This window comes from Plecotus auritus (genome assembly GCF_963455305.1).
Source record: "Plecotus auritus genome assembly, chromosome: 8".
Classification (NCBI taxonomy): Eukaryota; Metazoa; Chordata; class Mammalia; order Chiroptera; family Vespertilionidae; genus Plecotus; species Plecotus auritus.
In genome coordinates, this window is record NC_137782.1 from 110,843,971 (window position 1) to 110,863,081 (window position 19,111).

The 19,111-nt window shown below is 38.9% G+C and overlaps 1 protein-coding gene across 5 annotated transcripts in view; it reads left to right on the forward strand.

Moving 5' to 3' along the window:
• TMEM131 (transmembrane protein 131) overlaps nt 1–19,111 on the forward strand; it is a 237,442-nt gene that overhangs the window by 137,436 nt on the left and 80,895 nt on the right. For all 5 annotated transcript variants that reach the window (XM_080684409.1, XM_080684411.1, XM_080684413.1 and 2 more), the window contains exons 6-11: nt 163–279; nt 2,921–3,043; nt 8,949–9,029; nt 11,568–11,718; nt 11,816–11,872; nt 13,083–13,144. In XM_080684409.1, coding sequence (XP_080540535.1) covers nt 163–279; nt 2,921–3,043; nt 8,949–9,029; nt 11,568–11,718; nt 11,816–11,872; nt 13,083–13,144 — 591 coding nt within the window. The remainder of the gene's footprint in view (nt 1–162; nt 280–2,920; nt 3,044–8,948; nt 9,030–11,567; nt 11,719–11,815; nt 11,873–13,082; nt 13,145–19,111) is intronic.

Consider the following 19,111-nt stretch of genomic DNA (forward strand, 5'->3'; position numbering starts at 1 on the left):
CATTGCAAAATAGTTTGGCTAATTTAAAGCTTAAATTTTTGCGGGGGGTAGTTCATGGAAATGATTTTAAGATGTTTGTTTTAGAGAACTTTAGCTATCTAATTGTGATTAGCATGATCTGATTTTTTGGTTACTAATTTATTTATTGTTGTTCTTTTACAGAAAATTCTTCCGGGAGGAAATACATCATTTGATGTAGTTTTTCTTGCAAGAGTAGTAGGAAATGTAGAAAATACTTTATTTATTAATACATCTAATCATGGGGTATTTACCTACCAGGTAAGAACCGATATTAAAATGTTCATTTGTTTTCTAAATATAGTCATCATCTCCGACCTATAACATGACCAGCTTTTACAGTTTCTTTTCAATAACTTTTAAGGATAATAGAAAATGTAAGAGTTTAGACTTGAAGCATTTGTATACCTATTGTTGTGTCTGTGAATATCCCTGTTCAAATTAGACTGAACAGATGAATAAAGCTACTGCTAAAGTGTTAATATAAGATTGATTGACAAAAGAATCATAAAAATATTTTCACACTAAATTCTCTTTACTTTTTGCATACTTGTGAAGCATACTTAATTGTTTCAAGATTAAAACATACATGCCTGCTTTTCTTAGTAAATATATAGTTTTAAATTTTTTAATAAGCTTAATTTTTATGTACAGTTATTCAGGTTATTAAAGTAAGTTACTGTTTTGTGAATCAAGATTTTTATAATCAAGGTTATCAAGATTTTTAAGAATTCCTTATACTTTACCTATACTTCTGCCTGTGTTATAGATACTGTTATTCTCAATTTTTTAGATAAGGAAGCTGAAACGCATAAAGGTTTTATAATTTGCCCAGATTATGCTATTAGGTTGTTGAGCAGCAATTCAAACCCATGTCTTTGTAACTCTGAAGACCAGACTCTTAGCCACTGTGCTATTGCCATGGAACTCAATTGTTTCATTGTTTACTTTACAGTTTTTGTGATTTTGTTTTTGAACATTTCTTCTCCAGTGCCCAGAGCACTTCATTTATTTTGAAAATTAGTATCAAAGTAAACAATTCCGTTTAGTCATAAGCATACATTGTACTTATTTAATGAAAATAAGTCTTTAATGGTTGTTTAGTGGCAGTCAGTAAACTTTTAAAGGCTTGTATAGATAAATAACTGTGGCTCTTTATAGATGACACTCATATTAACACATTATGGACCAGTAGTTTTATTGCTAGCTTTACCTAGTGGCCAGATAAGTTTCTATTGAATGAGTATAGAAAATGTTTAACATAAATGTTAAAGGCACGCTTTAAAATTAAATACCCATTGCATTTTGAAGTTATTTATTATATGTTCTTATAAGCTAATGTCTTTTTAAAGAATTCTCATGATTGGCCACAAGCCTTAGAAAAAACGAGAATTCTCGTGATCCGTCCGCATTGTGTTAACATGCACCTGTGGCGTAAATAAAAAGGCTGTCATTAGAATATGAAGACCTTTGTCCTGCAGAGGCACCCCAAGTGACCTAGGTGTCGTAGCCAGTTTGGACTACTTGAGTGTCTAGATCAGGTTGTTCTCAAGATGAGCCTCAGTGGCCAACTGTCTTTCTTTACCTCAGTCTTCCTCCTAAATATATATCGAGTCTATCTACCTCTCTCCTCTTCACTGCCATCTTCTAAGCCAGGGGTGAGGAACCTTTTTTCTGCCAAGGGCCATTTGGATATTTATAACATCATTTGCAGGCCATACAAAATTATCAACTTAAAAATTAGCCTGCTGTATTTGGTCAAACATTTAATTAACTCACCCCTAATGTTTTGGCAGAGCCAGACCAAATGATTTTGTGGGCCTTTTAAGGGCCCGCAGGCCGGATGTTCCCTGTGCCTGTTCCAAGCTGTCATTACCTCTCACTGATTACCTTACACAGTAGCCTTCTAACTGGCCTTCCATTCCTCCCCAATCCCTGTAGTCAGAGTGGTCTTTTTTGAACATAAATCAGATCTAGTTGACTTCCCATGTACATCTTAGGTTTTCCCATTGCTCTTAGAGCAAAATGTAAACTTCTGACCAAGACCTACAAGGTTCTAAGAATCTGACTCCTATATAGATCTCCTACCTCATTCCATTTTACCATACTTCTCTGTTTCTTCCTGATCTTCAAACAAGCCAAGCCCTTTCCTGCCTCTTGCCTGTACACTTCCCCTTGCCTGAATCCACTCCCAGTGCTGGCTTTTATCATCTTTCAGATGACAACTCATGTTACACACACCCCACCCCACCCCAGAAAAGCCTACCCTGACCACCTTCTATAAAAGAAGTCCCATCCCTCCTTTAGCCAGTTACTCTATATCACATTTCCCATTTTTTAAACCTTTTGTTGTTATGTAGTCTCTTACGCATACTAGAATGTAAGTTTCATGAGAGCAGGTGCATTATCTGTCTTATTCACTATTCAGTTATTCACTACGTTTGTTTGTGCCTAACACATTGAAGGCACTTTGTAAATATTTTTCATTTGAATGACTGGCTAACACTGATTAGTCAACCCAGGACCTCCCATGTGGGCATGACCTAGTGCTGGGCTTGGTATTTGAGAGATTGTCTGGGCCCTAGATTCATCTTTTAAGGGTTGGAGCAGGGAACTCTTTTGAGGCCCTATTTTCTTGTCTATCCCACAACTTCATGACGTACTGCTATCATTTTGATTCCAGTATATCATATAAATTATTCCAAATGCATGTATTTGTAGTAAAGCAAATATGTCGCCAAATTAGATATAGAAACCACATGTGTGCTCCTTTTGAAAGGAGCTGAAACTTTTCTCATCTATATTAGACTCACCAGTTTTCCCTAGGTCAATCAATCATAACCTATAAAAATGTTAGTTATAAGAGCAACTCAAATTGCTTTTTTTCCTAATTTTGAAACAGGTATTTGGAGTTGGAGTTCCAAATCCTTATCGATTGAGGCCATTCCTTGGGGCTAGAGTCCCTGTGAATAGCAGTTTCTCACCTATAATAAACATACACAACCCTCACAGTGAGCCTTTGCAGGTGAGTTTATAATGGTGATTTTGAATGAGCTTCATTTTGGTAGAAATTAATGCTTAGCTTAAAATCCCAGTTTGTTATAGTTTTCAAGACTTTAAAATAATGGAGTTTTAAAGATGTGTTGAAGAGGGGTATTCTTTTAATGCATCTTGCTGTGGCCTAAATTTTGAAAGACAGCAGTCTAATACTGGATTTTTGGAACCATTACAATTATGGCTTCTCTGGTATTCTAGTTTAAGCAGCTCTGCATTTAATTTAAGAAGAGTTTTCCACTATACAAGGCTTCTACTTTTCTTGCATATAATCTTTTTCTGGTCCAATATAAACTTTTAAAAACACAGTTTATACTTTTTTTTTTTTACCTATTTTTGATAATTTTTTGGTGATGGTAGTCTGGAAATTGAAGTCTAAGAGAAGGGTAAAAGAGAATCATGATTAAAAGCAACTTTATTTTTATTTTGTTTTTTTGTTTTTTTTTAATTCTCACCAGAGAATATTATTTTCATTGCTTTTCAGAGAGAGTGGAAGGGAGAGAGGGAGAGACAGAGGGAGAGAAACATCAGAGTGTCTCTTTCACATCAACCAACTGCCTCCTGCACACACCCCTGATCAGGGGACAGGGAGCGAACCCACAGCCCAGGCATGTACCCCTGACCAGGAATCGAACCTGGAACCCTTTGGTGTGTGGGCTGATGCTCTAACCACTTAGCATACCTGCCAGGGGGAAAATTTTTTAAATCTAACTCTTTATCTTATCCAATCTTTTAGTAGTAGTTGTTTTCAAATTTGAAATCCCTCCTCACTGGTTCTTTGTCTCTTCCACCCTGGGTGTGGCTGGTGTTGTGGCTCCTTCAGATATTTTCCCAAACCCCACCCACATCCCTAGTGACTCCCAATCGCCAGCTATAGCTTATCTAGTTCTGTTGACTGTGTTGGAAGGAGATGCGGTTGCTTTCCAGAGTGGTTCCTAATATCTACACCCAGAGCCCCCGGAGTTCGTTAGGACCGACCCTGCAGGACTTACAATATCTTGAAAATGACAGGTGGAGGGAAATACTATATATTGTGGTAAGCTGCAGAGCTGTGGTAACCAAAATGGTTTTTATTATTGAAGAACCCCCTGGTAGATATGTTCATAAACAGTGAAAGGGGAAATGAGGAAGATGATGAGATTTTCAGAGCTTGAATTATGAAGTGCTTAGGAATCCTGTGCTGAAGTAGTAAGAAAGCAGTTCTCCCCAGCACTTGCTGGCACTGGCTGAGGAAAGCTACTAATAAAAATACCCGAATTTTAATTTTTTTAAATTTATCTTTATTGTTGAAAGTATTGCAGATGCCCCCTTTTTTTCCATCACAAAAGGAGAAATCTTGTGTCCTGCTTGCTTGTAAATGAAAAGTGTTTCCTCTTCATCACCATTACTCTCTCATTTCTATCTTTTTACTACTTTAGGTAATGATGTATTTTCCCTGCAGAAACCTCATAAATTCTTGCTACTTTCTTGTTTTGACTATTTTTAGTCAAAGACATTGGAAAAAAAAAAGCTTGTTCTTCATTCTGTCAGACCCTGCTGCATGAGCTGCCACACTGCTACAGTGAGGTGACAGAGCTCCCAGGGCGCCCTCTCTGGGGTGGCCGGACCGGAAGGAGCGGTCCTGGACATGGCAAGCGGTGGGCGGCCTACAGTTGTTTAAGTGGCCTTACAACCTGTGCCTTTTCTCCTCAGCCTCAAGTCATCAGGCTATCAGCTAGAACAGTTCTCTCTCTGGATTCAATACTGACTTTTTTCTTTTGTTCATCTAGTCTTTTTCTAGTTAAACATTTTAATTCAAGAAGTTTTAGCCCAATAGACTTTTTACCACACACAAGAGAGCAAATAAAAAAACCAAAGTTGTCTTCTTAAAACCAATGTAGATTATCTGGAAAGCATTCTTCTTGAGGGAAACATTGTTTTTATCCAAATTCCTACTTGATGGGCTTTTTAAAAGATTGATATATAATTGACATATAACATTATATTAGTTTTAGTTATACAACATAATGATTCCATATTTGTATACTAGTATATTGTGAAATGTCACCACAGTAAGTCTAGTTAAAACATCCATCACCACACATAGTTACAATTTTTTGTGTGTGACAAGAACTTTTAAGATCTATTCTTAGCAACTTTCAAATATGCAAAACAGCATTATTAGCTATAGTCACCATGCTGTACTTTTACATTCCCAGGACTTGTGTATTTTATAACTGGAACTCTGTATGGAAGTCACCTTAACCTAATCCTCTATAATAAAAGCCTAATATGCTAAGTGTCCGGTTGACAGGTCAGTCGTTCAACCAATAAAAGCGTGATATGCTAATGATATGCTAAGGCCGCTCAACTGCTCGCAATGATGTGCACTGACCACCAGGGGACAGATGCTTCAACTGGTAGGTTAGCTTGCTGCTGGGGTCCGGCTGATCAGGACTGAGCGAGATGGGCCCAACACGCCTTGGAGCCCTCCCACAGTCCCTCCCCGGCTGGCCAACGTCCCGCGTCCCTCCCTGGCCTCAATCATGCACTGGTGGGGTCCCTTGACCTGGCTTGTGCCCTCTCACAATCTGGGACCCCTCAGGGGATGTCAGAGAGCCGGTTTTGGCCCGATCCCACAGGCCAGGCCAAGGGACCCCACTGGTGCAGGAATTCATGCACTGGGCCTTTAATAGTTCTATAAGATGTTATACTTTCATTAGTCTTAACCTTAAATTTAAGAAAATATTGTAAAGCAAGGAATTGCATCTGATTTTTTTCATTGTACAATACACACACGAGTATGTTTTCCCTGGGAAAAATGTTAATTCAAACAAATATAAAGCAAAAGTCCCCTCAAACTTCTTCCCTTCCAATCTAACATCGTCCAGTGGAACTTTCTGGGATGGAGAAAAACTTCTGTATCTGCTCTTTTTCTCTTTATTTTTCTTTTTAAATATATTTTTATTGATTTGAGAGAGGAAGGGAGAGGGAGAGAGAGATAGAAACATTAATGATGAGAGAGAGTCACTGATCGGCTGCCTCCTGCATGCCCCCTACTGGGGATCGAGCCCACAACCCAGACATGTGCCCTTGACTGGAATCAAACCTGGAACCCTTCAGTCTGCAGGCCAACACTCTACCACTGAGTAAAACTGGCTAGGGCTGTATCTGCTCTTTCCAGTACAGTAGGCACGTGTCACATGTTGCTATTGAGCACTTGAATCTGTGGCTAGGGTGCCTGAGGAACTGAACAGTTTATTTTATTTCAACGAATTTAAACTTAAATAACCAAGTGAAGCAGGTAAGTATTGTATTAGCACAACTCCAAACCTGTGCCCTTTTTGTAAATACTATTCATATGATCTTGGTGTGTGTCAGGTCAGCCCTTTTTCCATGCTTTTGCATGAGCATATGTGTGGGCACAAAACAATAAACATTCTTTGTGGGAATTTTAAAAGTAAATTATATTATGTCGTTATTTTTGGATTTTTTTTCCCTAGACTTTATTAAATTAGGATAAAGAGCACTGGACTAAAAATCAAAAATGTGTCACATATCTAGTTTTAATATAAACTTTCATTTGATTTTATAATTTAGACTTTTTCTGTCCCTATTTTCTCATTTATTTCCCTGTTATCAGTAGTATAACTTTCTATCTTTTGTTTCCAAACTTTGTTACACTTATTTCCTTAATTCCTTAGAAGGTTAAATGAAATAATATGTGATGTTTTCTGTTTTGTTTTGGGGTTCTTTTGTTTTTTTGTGTGGTTTTTTGGGGGGAGGGGTTGGTTATTTTTGTTTGTTTGTTTGTTTGTTTGTTTCAGAAAAAGTTCCATAGTTACCCCATCAGTTAATCTGTTATTACTTACAATCAGTGCTTTAAGGGAACAAAGACTGTTTTAAGAAATTAGAAAACAAATAGTAATACTCAGAAAAAAATCCTAACTCACTAGTCTTTGCCCAGTGCATTTCTTTAACAGTACCACACTCACCAAAAACCGTTAAGTTTATACTAAAGTATTACTGTTTTCCTTCTTTGTTCTTTTTTTATATATCCCTGGAGGACTACTGAGGTTTCCACCCATTCTCTTATTACTTCACCCCAGATTTGCATAATTAAATATACTATTTCTTATTAGGAGATAGGGTTACCTGCCATTAAAGGGAAGTCTCCTACCACAGGATCTATTCTGTTCCTAGGTCTTTACTAAGAAAAAGGAAAGCAGACGTCCATACACAGACTTATAAATGCAATGTTCATAGCAGCTTTATCTGTAATGACCAAAAACTGGAAACGACCCAAATGTCCATCACTAGGTGAATGGGTCAAAAATTATTGCATAATCCACAGAATTGAAAAGAAATTACCTATAAATACATACAACAACATGATGGATTTCAAAATCTTTATACTGATTAAAAGCAGCCAGACACAAGAATACAGACTTGTGACTCCATTTATGTAAAACTTTACAAAATACAAATGAATCTAGAGTGGACTAGAGCAACTCAGTGGTTACCTGGGGATTGGAGGGGGTCCGAGAGGGACAGGTGGATTGCAAAGGGCGTGAGGAAACTGGGAGGTAATGGGTATATGACATATCTTAATTAAAGTGGTAGCTTTACACTGTATACATATGTCAGACAGAATACATCATCTTGTATACTTTAAAGATGTATAGTTTATTGAACATCAGTTATACCACATTAAAACAACTTTAAAAAATCATGAGTATAGGTACAAGCCACAGAGGCATTAACAGCACCTGTGATTTTGCAGCCAGTGGAAACCAAATGTTTTCTTACTACATTAAAATTGTTCTATATGTCTCAGAATAATACACTCTTCACTGTTTCACAATTATAGCAGCTATTAGGTCCACTGCTGGGACTTATTATAAACTAGGGGCCCAGTGCATGAATTCATGCACCTTGGAAAGAACTGTGGGCCACAAGGCTGAGGTAGGCACTGGGGTGGGTCTCGTCCCATCCTCTACACCCCCACCCGGTCCCTCCCGCCACTGCCCCTGGTCCCCTGTCTGCTGGCAGCCCTACTCCCGGCGGCTGAGAGTTCTGGCTCTGCTCGCACCCACTGACTGTGCGGAGCGATTGGGGCCGGCGCTACAGTGGGTGCAGGTAGTGGCTGCTGCCCCAGTGCTTCTCAGGAGTAGGGGGAGGTGAAGAAGCCCTCAGGGACAATCAGGGCCGGCAGCCACCGCTCGCACCCACTGATGGCGCCAAGTGATTAGGACCGACGCTGGCAGCAGGTGTGAGAGCCAGGCTGGACCACAGCGCACGGACGCAAAGAAATTTCAGTAACCACCAGAGGCTCGCCCTGAGGATAGCAACTGGCACCCCACCTTGGTCTGGCGCCCTGCTCACCTGCTCCACCATTGTGCTGCGGCCAACACCCGCCATGTTCTGCACACGCCCCCTGGTGGTCAGTGCACATCATAGCAACCAGTTGTTCGGTTGTTCCTGATGTTCCACCGTTCGGTCTATTTGCATATTAGCCTTTTAATATATAGGATGTGTGAATAAAAAAGCACTTGTGTTACTATAAGAATTTGTATTTCTATAATTTGATCATTTTCATAAACTGTAAGTGTCCTATAGATGGATTTTTGAAAATTTAGTATTTGAGATACCTACACTGTTTCACAGTTTTATATTTCAAAGTCAACTTGTTTTTGTTAAAACTACCACCATTGTTTACACATATGGGGCACTGACTGGTGATATGACATGGCACTTACCCTACATTTATATCTGTAAATGTTTTTAAATCTTTTCTGATAAACAATTAGGTTACCAAATTTATTTTCATATAACAGCAAGTCACATGCATTGAGGATATGATTTCGAACTTAACTGTCATGACTCTTTTGTTGCAGGTTGTAGAAATGTACTCTAGTGGAGGAGATCTTCACCTAGAACTTCCAACAGGTCAACAAGGAGGGACCAAAAAATTGTGGGTAAGTACTAACACATTTTCTTCTCACATGTGGTCGCACAAAACCAATGATTTTCTTAAATACACCAGAAAAGACTTAATTCCTTATCACCTGGAAAAATATGGGTGACGTTTTCTTAATTGCTGTCTTAATATTACATTTATATCAAATACTGGTATATTTGAAAATTGGATGAGAGAATGAGAGAAAAGTAATTTTTGGAAAGTGTAGTGAATAAAATTGGTGGGATCTTTAATCCATTGTGTGGAAAGGAAGGGATTTTATATAGGTAAAGGTATCTCTGAATCTAATCGTTTATAATTTGCTTACTCTAAGATTTAATTAAAAAAAAAAAAAAAAACCCATGGAAAGGTTCCATTCGATTTTTGAATGTAGAGAATTGACCGGTCGGACTTATTAGACGAGATGGCATTTGCAAAACAAACATAGTCAAGCCCTTTATAATAACTTGGAAATTTTTAAATTCTTAGGTGACCTATGTCCACCTGTAATATTGTTGAATATTTAACAGTAGTTTGTATCAGTGCATAGAAAACCACTTTTCCTTAGAGAATACTACCAAATATTAACCAAATTAATGAATATGTTATAACTACCTTACTTGCAAAGGTTCCTGCCATAGGAGAGTTTTGGGTTTCAATGTCATCTACCATGCTTTAATCAAAGGGGGAAAAGACGTAAGTAAATGCAGCTTTTGTACCAAGGCTAATCACACTGACAGTGCCACTCTGAAAAGTTCTGAAGATCAACGTTTCTTTATGAATTGCACTGTTAAACACCAGTCTCAACCAGGGAAAGGATATGTGGGGCCTTTTTAGGACTTAAACATTTACAAGCAAATTTGTCAGTGATCAGCTAACTGCTAAGATATAGAAACACACTCTCAGGTAGCAAAACATAACAGATGGTCCATTTATATATATCCTTTCTGTAAAATATTTTACCTTATAATTGTTATTATTTGAAAAGCCTTTGAGAGAAATAGTGTATAAAAACAATGCTTCAGAAAATTAACTTTATAAGGTATTAAATTTGTATATTTAGATAGAAGAACTAAGAATTTACTATGAAATATAATTGGTATCTAATAAACATAAGAGAATTCAGATTTCTAATTATTTAAGAACTATAATGAATGGTAGCAGAAATTACATAATGTTTTAATACTCCCAGTGAGTACAAGAAAAGATAGAGTGACTCTTAGTCCTACAAAGCTAGAGAGAAAAACGTCAGTTGGCCTTGATCTCACCCCCAGCTCATTTCAGTACCTGAAAATCCAGAGACCAAGCCAGGTCCCATAGATGGGCAAATTGGATGAGTGGATGGTCTCATTCTAGTAGCCCCAGGAGGGTTCCAGTCGCCTCCTTCCTACTTTAAAAAGTTGAGAGTAGGGTGACTGAAGAACAATAAAATGTAAAACACAGGGATTTCCTAAAATATGCCAAAAGGTGCGGAGAAATTCTGATCATCCCAGAATTGTTCTAAAACAAGGAAAGCCAGATTGTTCTAAAACCAGGAAAAGAATTACACTTCTCAAAAAAAGCCTGTTTTTTCAATGTCTTCTTTCTAGTGCCTGAAAATTGGTGCTGTCTTCTGTGACTACAGCCTTCCTGACCACAGTTGGCAAACTGCAGCTCTACTTGGGGACTTTGTTTTTGTTAGGTTTTAAATGAAAGGAAAGCAGAAAGGAAGCTCTCTTGGTTATCCATATAAAGGCTCCTTGTAAAACCTTCCATCTGATGGTGACATTTCTGTTGATTAGAGCATTTCAGGACTGAATTATACACCTAGGCACCACCAATACATTGAAGAACAACTGACTTTATAGATAATTCTACCTTTTAATAATGATTTTGAAAGTGGCAATGCACATTTTTGACATTTTAACATCCTCCCAAATTGGAATATGTTTTATAGTAAGTGGAATATATTTAATTATTATTGTATTTTTTCTTAGTAGGTATCCTATATAATAAAAGCCTAATAATGCTAAGTGTCCAGTCAGCCATTCAACCAATCAAAGCATAATCTGCTAATGATATGCTAAGGCCGCTCAACCACTCGCTATGATGTGCACTGACCACAAGGGGGCAGACAGTCGACTGGTCTACCAGTCACTATGATGTGCACTGACCACCAGGGGGAAGACACTTCAACCAGTAGGTTAGCTTGCTACTGGGGTCCGGCCAATCGGGTCTGAGCGAGACGGGCCCAACACGTCCTGGAGCCCTTCCGTGGTCCCTTCCCTGCTGGCCAACCTCCCACATTCCTCCCCAGCCCTGATCATGCACCAGTGGGGTCCCTCAGCCTGGCCTGCACCCTCTCGCAATCCGGGATCCCTCGGGGGATATCGGAGAGCCAGTTTCGGCCCTATCCCACAGGCCAGGCCAAGGGACCCCACTTGTGCACGAATTCGTGCACCGGGCCTATAGTATAAAATAATTATGCATTTTTCGGTCGATGTCATCTTATTTAATAAACTGGTGGTTTTGCAACATTGCAAAAGGTGTGCTACATTATGGTCTGTTAACTTGTCAGGAAATTCCTCCTTATGAAACCAAGGGAGTGATGAGAGCCAGTTTTTCCTCCAGAGAAGCAGATAACCACACAGCCTTCATAAGAATAAAGACGAATGCTTCAGACAGCACAGAGTTCATCATTCTTCCTGTTGAGGTTGAAGTTACAACAGGTTCGTGGAAAACTGAAGGCACTGCAAGTTTGTTTGTTTTCATTGCATCTGACTCTGGCATAGTGAAATATAATTGTTTACTTTTCTTCTTTCCAAGCTCCTGGAATTTATTCCTCAACAGAAATGTTAGATTTTGGTACACTGCGAACACAAGGTAAAAAAAGAGACCGTGTCTTTATAGGTCTTAAAAACACCCTGTTCGGTTCTAAATGGTTCTCCTTTAACCCCTTTGTAATTCAGCTTTGAAAGTTCCTTCTTGTTTGTTGTATGATCTTGTAGAAATCTTTGGGAAACTGAGAGTCCTTGCAGTTTATATATACCCCATTCCTCTGAGGGACACCATTGCTTACCAGATGGCAAAGCAAGGCCATGGAACACCTTCAGAAAGGTTTTCTAAATGGAAGTTGAAGCACAAAGTAGCATCCACCAGTGTTGGAGTCCAATTCCACACCTACTTCTGGATTTTTGTTTAGATATTGATTATTTAATTGCATTATAATGACATGATGTTAAAAATGTGTCCAAGATGGTCAGAGAAAGAATTCAAATTCTAAAATTGAAAACAATCAAGTTAAGGATTTATTAAGGAAAAAGTGAGAGTGTAGTTGACCATTGAACAATGTGTTTGAACTGCACAGGTCTGTTTATATGCAGATTTTTTCAATAAATATACAGTTGTCCCTCTGTATCCCAGGTTTAGCATCTGTGATTCAACCAACCAGGCATTGAAAACCAGATTTTCAATTTGTGTTTGGGAATCTGTGGATGTGGAGGGCAGACTGCATTGTTCTGGACCTTTTTATATAATGAACTTGAGCTTCTGCAGATTTTGGTATCTGTTGGGTGTCTTGGAACCAGTCACCCTCAGATATAGAGAGAATGTAGTTAAGTTTTAGGAGGGTCAAAAGTGATATGTGGATTTTCAAATACGTGGGGATCAGCACCCCTAACCTCTGCATTGTACTTGTAATTTGGGATGTCTGCGGGCCATATGTAATTAAAAATTGCTTGTTTGAAATTGAAGATCCATTTTTGAATATTAGATTCAGTTTTAATATGATGATTTCACATTGCACATTTTTAATTTGCTTCATTATGCTTTGCTAGAAAATTACAAGTGTTAATGTCAACTTCACTAAAAAATGTTTTGTTTTGGTTTGGTTTGTTGAGGTAGGGGCAGTTCTTGTAACACACACTGTCCTTACTAGTATGAATAAGGTGATTCCTACCTAATGTTTCTTTTTATTAATGTGATGGCCATTTTATTTCACATTCTAGAATAGATTCAATTTGATATCTAATAAGATTCTAACTTGATATGAAACACTGTTTTAAGAAATATTTCTTTTCCTTAATTTTAACAGATCTACCAAAAGTTTTAAATCTTCATTTATTAAATTCAGGAACAAAAGATGTACCAATAACAGTAAGTTTTTACTTATCTTTTTTCTAATTTATATATTCTTTGTTTTTAAACTTATAGCAAAGTTAAAAATAATTAAATTCTTCCTCTAAAAGAACTTTGTTCTGTGATGATCTGGTGACAACTTGATTCTAAGTATGTTGTGAGAAACCTATTCTGCCTTAACCACCAAATTTTAAGGATGAGAAGGGAAAGTAGGTGATCTTCTCCAAGTTAAGTTTGAACCAAAGTTTATGAGGTTGACAGAATCATATAAAAGGCATGTGGATTCCAGTAAATACTATGTGGCATGTGCAAAGAAGAACAGGTTATACAGATTCCATCAGGTTTGGTTGTTAGACTTAATGTATAGGAAGGTAAAAAGAGAGAAAAAAAATTTAGATGTGTTGGCAAGAGAAATCATGAAGCAAAGAATTTTGGTAGGTAACAATAGAATGCTGTTAACATTTGTCACAGGTGTTCCTTCTAACTGGCAGCTCTAGTAGTTACTTAGGTAGCATACTATAAACTAGGGCCCCTACTTCCCCTCACACATATACACAGAACAAATGACTTTTATGCCTTATAGTGGATTTGGCATGCCATTAAATGGTTTTAGGTACACAGAAAAAAAATGACAGGGATATTCATAGTTTGTTGTAGGCATAACCTCGCCTCTTAGTGAGGTCTCCAAGATACATTCATAGGGAAAAATGGAAAAGGAAAGCAGTACATTTTTATTATAACCTGTGCTGATGTTAGAAACCTAAATTCGGAGAACTCTGATAAAATGAGGGAGAATAGATGGTCTGGAGACTTTAGGGATGGCCAAACCTAAAGTTTACCACCAGGTGGTAGAGTAGAGACCAAAGAGAGGAGAGTATACAAACCCAAAATAAGGAAGTGAAAGGTTGTCATCCCAGGTAACCACATTTTAATGCACTAGTAGGATCACTAGTAGGATCATAGTCTAGGCAGTGTCTTTAATCTCTGACCTGTATCTCTTCCTGCTAGGTGGGAGAATTGGGGGAGAGGGAGCTAGGGAAGTGGGGTCTGGTAAAGAGTTTCCCTTGTATGCACAGGGGCTGGAATCACCCCACCTGGGGTTCCTGCCCCTCCAGTATTAGGCAGGTTGAGAGAGACCTGTGATGCCATTGGCTGTGTACTGGTATATTGCCATATTCCTGGGATGGGGGGTCTTAGTGGGCCCAGGACCTTTCCATAGATGACCTTGCCACCCTGCCATTGAAAGAAAAACACCAGAGCAGTAAGCAGCATTATGTCTCTTGTTCTTGTTATCTTTCTTTTTAAATAGTAACCTTAATGTATATCCTACATAATAAGAGGCTAATATGCAAATCGACCAAACGGCGGTCACTATGGCACACACTGACCACCAGCAGGCAGATGCTCAACGCAGAAACTGCATCCTGATGGTCATTATACTCCTACAGGGGGAGCGCCACTCAGCCAGAAGCCGGGCTCACAGCTGGCAAGTGCAGTGGTGGTGGTGGGAGCCTCTCCTGTCTCTACTGCAGCACTAAGGACCCCTTGGGGGATGTCCTACTGCTGGCTTAGGCCCACTTCCCAGGGAGTGGGCCTAAGCCAGCAGTCAGACATTCCCAAGGAGTCCCAGACTGCAAGAGGGTGTAGGTTGGGCTGAGGAACCCTCCCTCCACCTCCCCCCGCAGTGCATGAATGTCGTGTACCAGGCCTTGCTTTATTTTTGAAAGCAAGTCTATAGTATTTTTATAGACTTGCTTTCAAAAATATATTCATTTTAAGTGTGTGTATGTTTAAAAAAGTTTAAAATACCCTTTCTAGAAAAGGACTATGCTGCAATAATACGCTGTTTCTTTGTTTGACATTACAATAGCTGTCACTTTATGAATAGAGGTGTGTGTGTGTTGTTGTTGGGAAGTTTTTCCTCCTCTTCTATTTTTGGTAAGAGTTTGTAAAAGGTTGGTGTTAATTCTTCTTTAATATTTGGTAGAATTCACCAATGAAGCCATCTATCTAGGTCTAGGCTTTTCTTTTGGGGAAGTTGAAATTTACTAATTCAGTCTCTTTATTTCCTATAGGTATATTCACATTCTCTATTTCTCCTTGAATCAGTTCTAGTGCTTATTCTTCCTAGGGATTTTTCATTTTATCTAAGTTATCTAATTTGTTGGCATACCATTGTTCATACTATTTTCTTATAATAATTTTCCTTTGAAGTAGGTAGTAATGTCCTGTTTTTGTAATTTGAGTCTTCTCTATATTAAAATTTTTTTTATCAATCTAGCTAAAGGTTTGTCAATTTTATTAATCCTTTCAAAGAACTAACATTTGGTTTTGTTAATTTTTCTGACATTAAAATATCTTTTATTTTATGAATGAAAGTAGGAGGAGAAGGAGATTCTCCTTCCCCCACCACCAATATTCTCACATTCACAAAATAAAATTTAGGAAACCTCTCTTAGACTTCCCTCCACAAGCATAAACACATGCACATTCTAGATTTTACCAGTCAGTGAAATTCAAAGGCCTAGGAATCACTGCTGTATGTTAACATTTTCAAATCTTTCTTTTATCCAGAACTGTGATTTTTTTAATACTTTATTTTTTGTTTGTTTGTTTGTTAATCCTCACCCAGCGGTATTTTTCCATTTATTTATTTATTTATTTTTTAGAGAGAATGGAAGGAAGGAAGAGAGACAGAGAGAGAGAGAGAGACAGAGAGAAAGACAGAGCGAGACAGAGAGAGAGAAACATTGATATAAAAGAGGTATATCAATTGGTTGCCTCCCACAGGTGCCCCATCCGGGGCCAGGAATTGAGCCTGCAACTGAGGTACGAGCCCTTGACTGGAATCGAACCTGGGACCCTTCAGTCCATGGGCCGATGCTCTATCCACTGAGCCAAACTGGCTAGAGCCTGAACTATGGTTCATTTTTTCAAAATTTTATAGCTTAGTATACCAGAATTTCCTGTCCTTCTGCTAGATTTGTCCTGGTTGCTTTGGCCCTACTTACTTTCTCTGAACTTGCTAATGCTGGATTTCTTCTTTAGCCTATTGTTTACATGGAACAAATTTATCCCATACCTGGTAATATAGCCACACTCCCTTCCACAGAGGGGCATCAAGAAGCACAACTTCCTTGCAGCATCCAAGATTCCTCTTCAGCTTTGGATAGCAGTGTGAATGCCAGTGGACCACCCTGCCATTGCCTGTTTCAGATGTCAGATTATTTGTATTGTTTGTGTGTTCTGCATACTTTTTGTCTGTTACTGGTTTCTTCAGTGGGGGGCGAGGGGGCGCATTGCACAGAGCAGGGTCAGAGTGGGAACTTCTGTGCTTGTTGGACAGACTTCAGGCCTGCAATCACTTCTCCAATGTCAGGATTTAGAGCAAGCATGTCCACGAGTTTGACATGCTTGGTTTAGAGATTTAATGGGAAAGTGCCTTTACATAGCCCAAACATTCTGGTCCAACTTTTCACATACAATGAATGGACCACAGCAAATGTCTTTTTGAGTAAACATTTCCTAGAAAAATAGCAATTAAGCCTAAGAATGTGAATGAAAAAAAGTTAGTGTTCAGTACATTTATGATGGAATTAAATAGGCCTATGTACCCCCTTTTCTCTTTTATTTGCTCCATGCGAGGTTCTTCACAGAGATTACCTTATTTAATGCAACAATTCTATAAGGCGCATGGGTTTTCCAAATAGTGAAAATGAGTCAGGGTTGTTGTTTTTAATCCTCATCAAAGGATTTATTTATTTTTTTTTTTTTTTTTTTTTTAGAGAGAGGGAAAGGGAAGGACAGAGAAATATCAATGTGAGAGAGAAACATCAATCGTTCCTCATGTATATGCCCCAACCAGGGATCAAACCTGAAGCCTTTTGATATATAGGACAACACTCCAACCAACTAAGCCAGCCATCTGGCCAAGGCAGAGGCAGAGCTTATTATTATTACTAGAGCCCGGAGCATGAATTTATGCACCAAATTTGGCCTGGCCTGTGGGATCGGGCTGAAACCAGCTCTCCCACATCCCCAAGAGGTCCCAGATTGCAAGAGGGCACAGGCCCAACACAATTGGGACAGGGAGGGACCAGGGCATGTCCAGCCCATCTCGCTTAGTCCCAGTTGACCAGACCCCAGCAGCAAGCTAACCTACCGGTCAGAGCATCTGCTCCCTGGTGGTCAGTGCATGTCATAGTGAGCGGTTGAGTGGCCATAGCATATCATTAGCATATTAAGCTTTTGTTGTTGTTGTTGTTATTTTTGAAACAAAGTGTAGAAAAGCAAGCAAGAATATATTGGCCACAGCAAAAACATACATAGGACAGTGAAACAAGGAAGGGCATAGAAGAAGCAACAGGAGAGCCTAGGCTGGGCTGCCTTGGCTCATCTGGGAAGTCAGAGAAAAGGTGGCCTTGGAGACAAGTTCAGAGGGTTATTAGCCCAGGAAGAGCTGCTGCTGCCCACTGCTCCCATGGTTGCAAGTCTCATGGGGTCCCTAAGAAGTTAGGGGATAGTGCCTGTGGGGAAAGGAGAGGAAGAAGGGAATGGCACAGGTGTGCTCCCTGGAGGTAGAGTGCCAAGTGAGAGCAATTTTTTTAAGTGACTTATTCAACTAAAAACTCAGGAATTACATGAAAGTATATTAGGCATATAATGACATTTAAGTCTGTATGAATATATCATTTTAATTTCAAATTGGTATTACTATTAAAAACCTATTGATCTGCCCTAGCTAGTTTGGTTCAGTGGATAGTGTGTCGGCCTGCAGACCAAAGGGTCCCAAGTTTGATTCCAGTCAAGGGCATGTACCTTGGTTGCAGGCTTCTCCCTGGCCCAGGCCTTTGTCGAGGTGTGTGCAGGAGGAACCAGTCTATGTTTTTCTCTCACATCGGTATTTCTCTCTGTCTTTCCTCCTCTCTTTCAATCTCTCTAAAAAAATCAACAGAAAAATATCCTTGGGTGAGGAGTAAAAAAATAATAATGAAAAAAAGAAATAAATAAAAACCGATCTATTTATATGTCTGTATATCTCGTCTGTATCTGCCTATGAATGTATTTTTTCTACTATCCAAAGCCTACAACCAGCCAAGAGTTTTGGTAGATTTGTGTTATTTCCTCATTATTTATTTCTTCATCAATAAATATTTTATGAACATCAATTATATGCCACCTCCTGTGCTGAGTACTGAGAATACAACAGTGAATCAGACCGCCAAAGTTATACAACATCATTGTAAATCAAGCCCAGTTCTAAGAAAGACAGAAGCAGAATGGCATGTGGGGTAGGGGATGGTTTAGATAGGGTTGTCACTTGAGGAGCTGACATTTGTGGTCATAACTGAGGACTAAGAAGTAGGCACCCATAAGAAAAATTGGTAGACAAGTGTTCCCAGCACAGATAGTGGCAAGTACCAGGCATGAGGCAGGAACAGCTTTAGATGTCGTGGGAGACACAAAGGTTGAATGTAAAAGATGAGGGCAGGAAAGTCACAGGGCTGCTGGGGCTCTGTGGCGTGTTAAGATTTTAAAGTGCAGTGAGAAATTACAGAACTTTAAGCATTTATGTGTTTTAAAAGGTCACAGTAGCTACTCTGTGGAGAATGAGCTGCAGAAAATTAGAAATCTTTTGCAGTGGTCCACTGACTTCTCGCTTAAGACTTCTCGCCTTACCAGCCAGGAGATGATTGCATGAGTTTTATGAGAGCTTCCTTCCTAAGGCTTTTCCTGTATTTTTCTGCATAATAAGCCAGGCTTCAAAATTGATGCATTTTAGAAAGGCCTCTGCCTTCTTGCATTTCACAAGTATGTAGCTTTCAGGGTGGTCTAGGCAGAGTTGTGTGTGTTTTTTAATTTCCCTTCAGGGAATTCAGCTTCTGAATTATCTTTATAGAGGACTGTTAAAGCAAGCAACTCCAAATACAGGTTCCCCACCTGTTAGTGGGCAAGATGCATGGGTCATGCCTTCCTGACATTGAT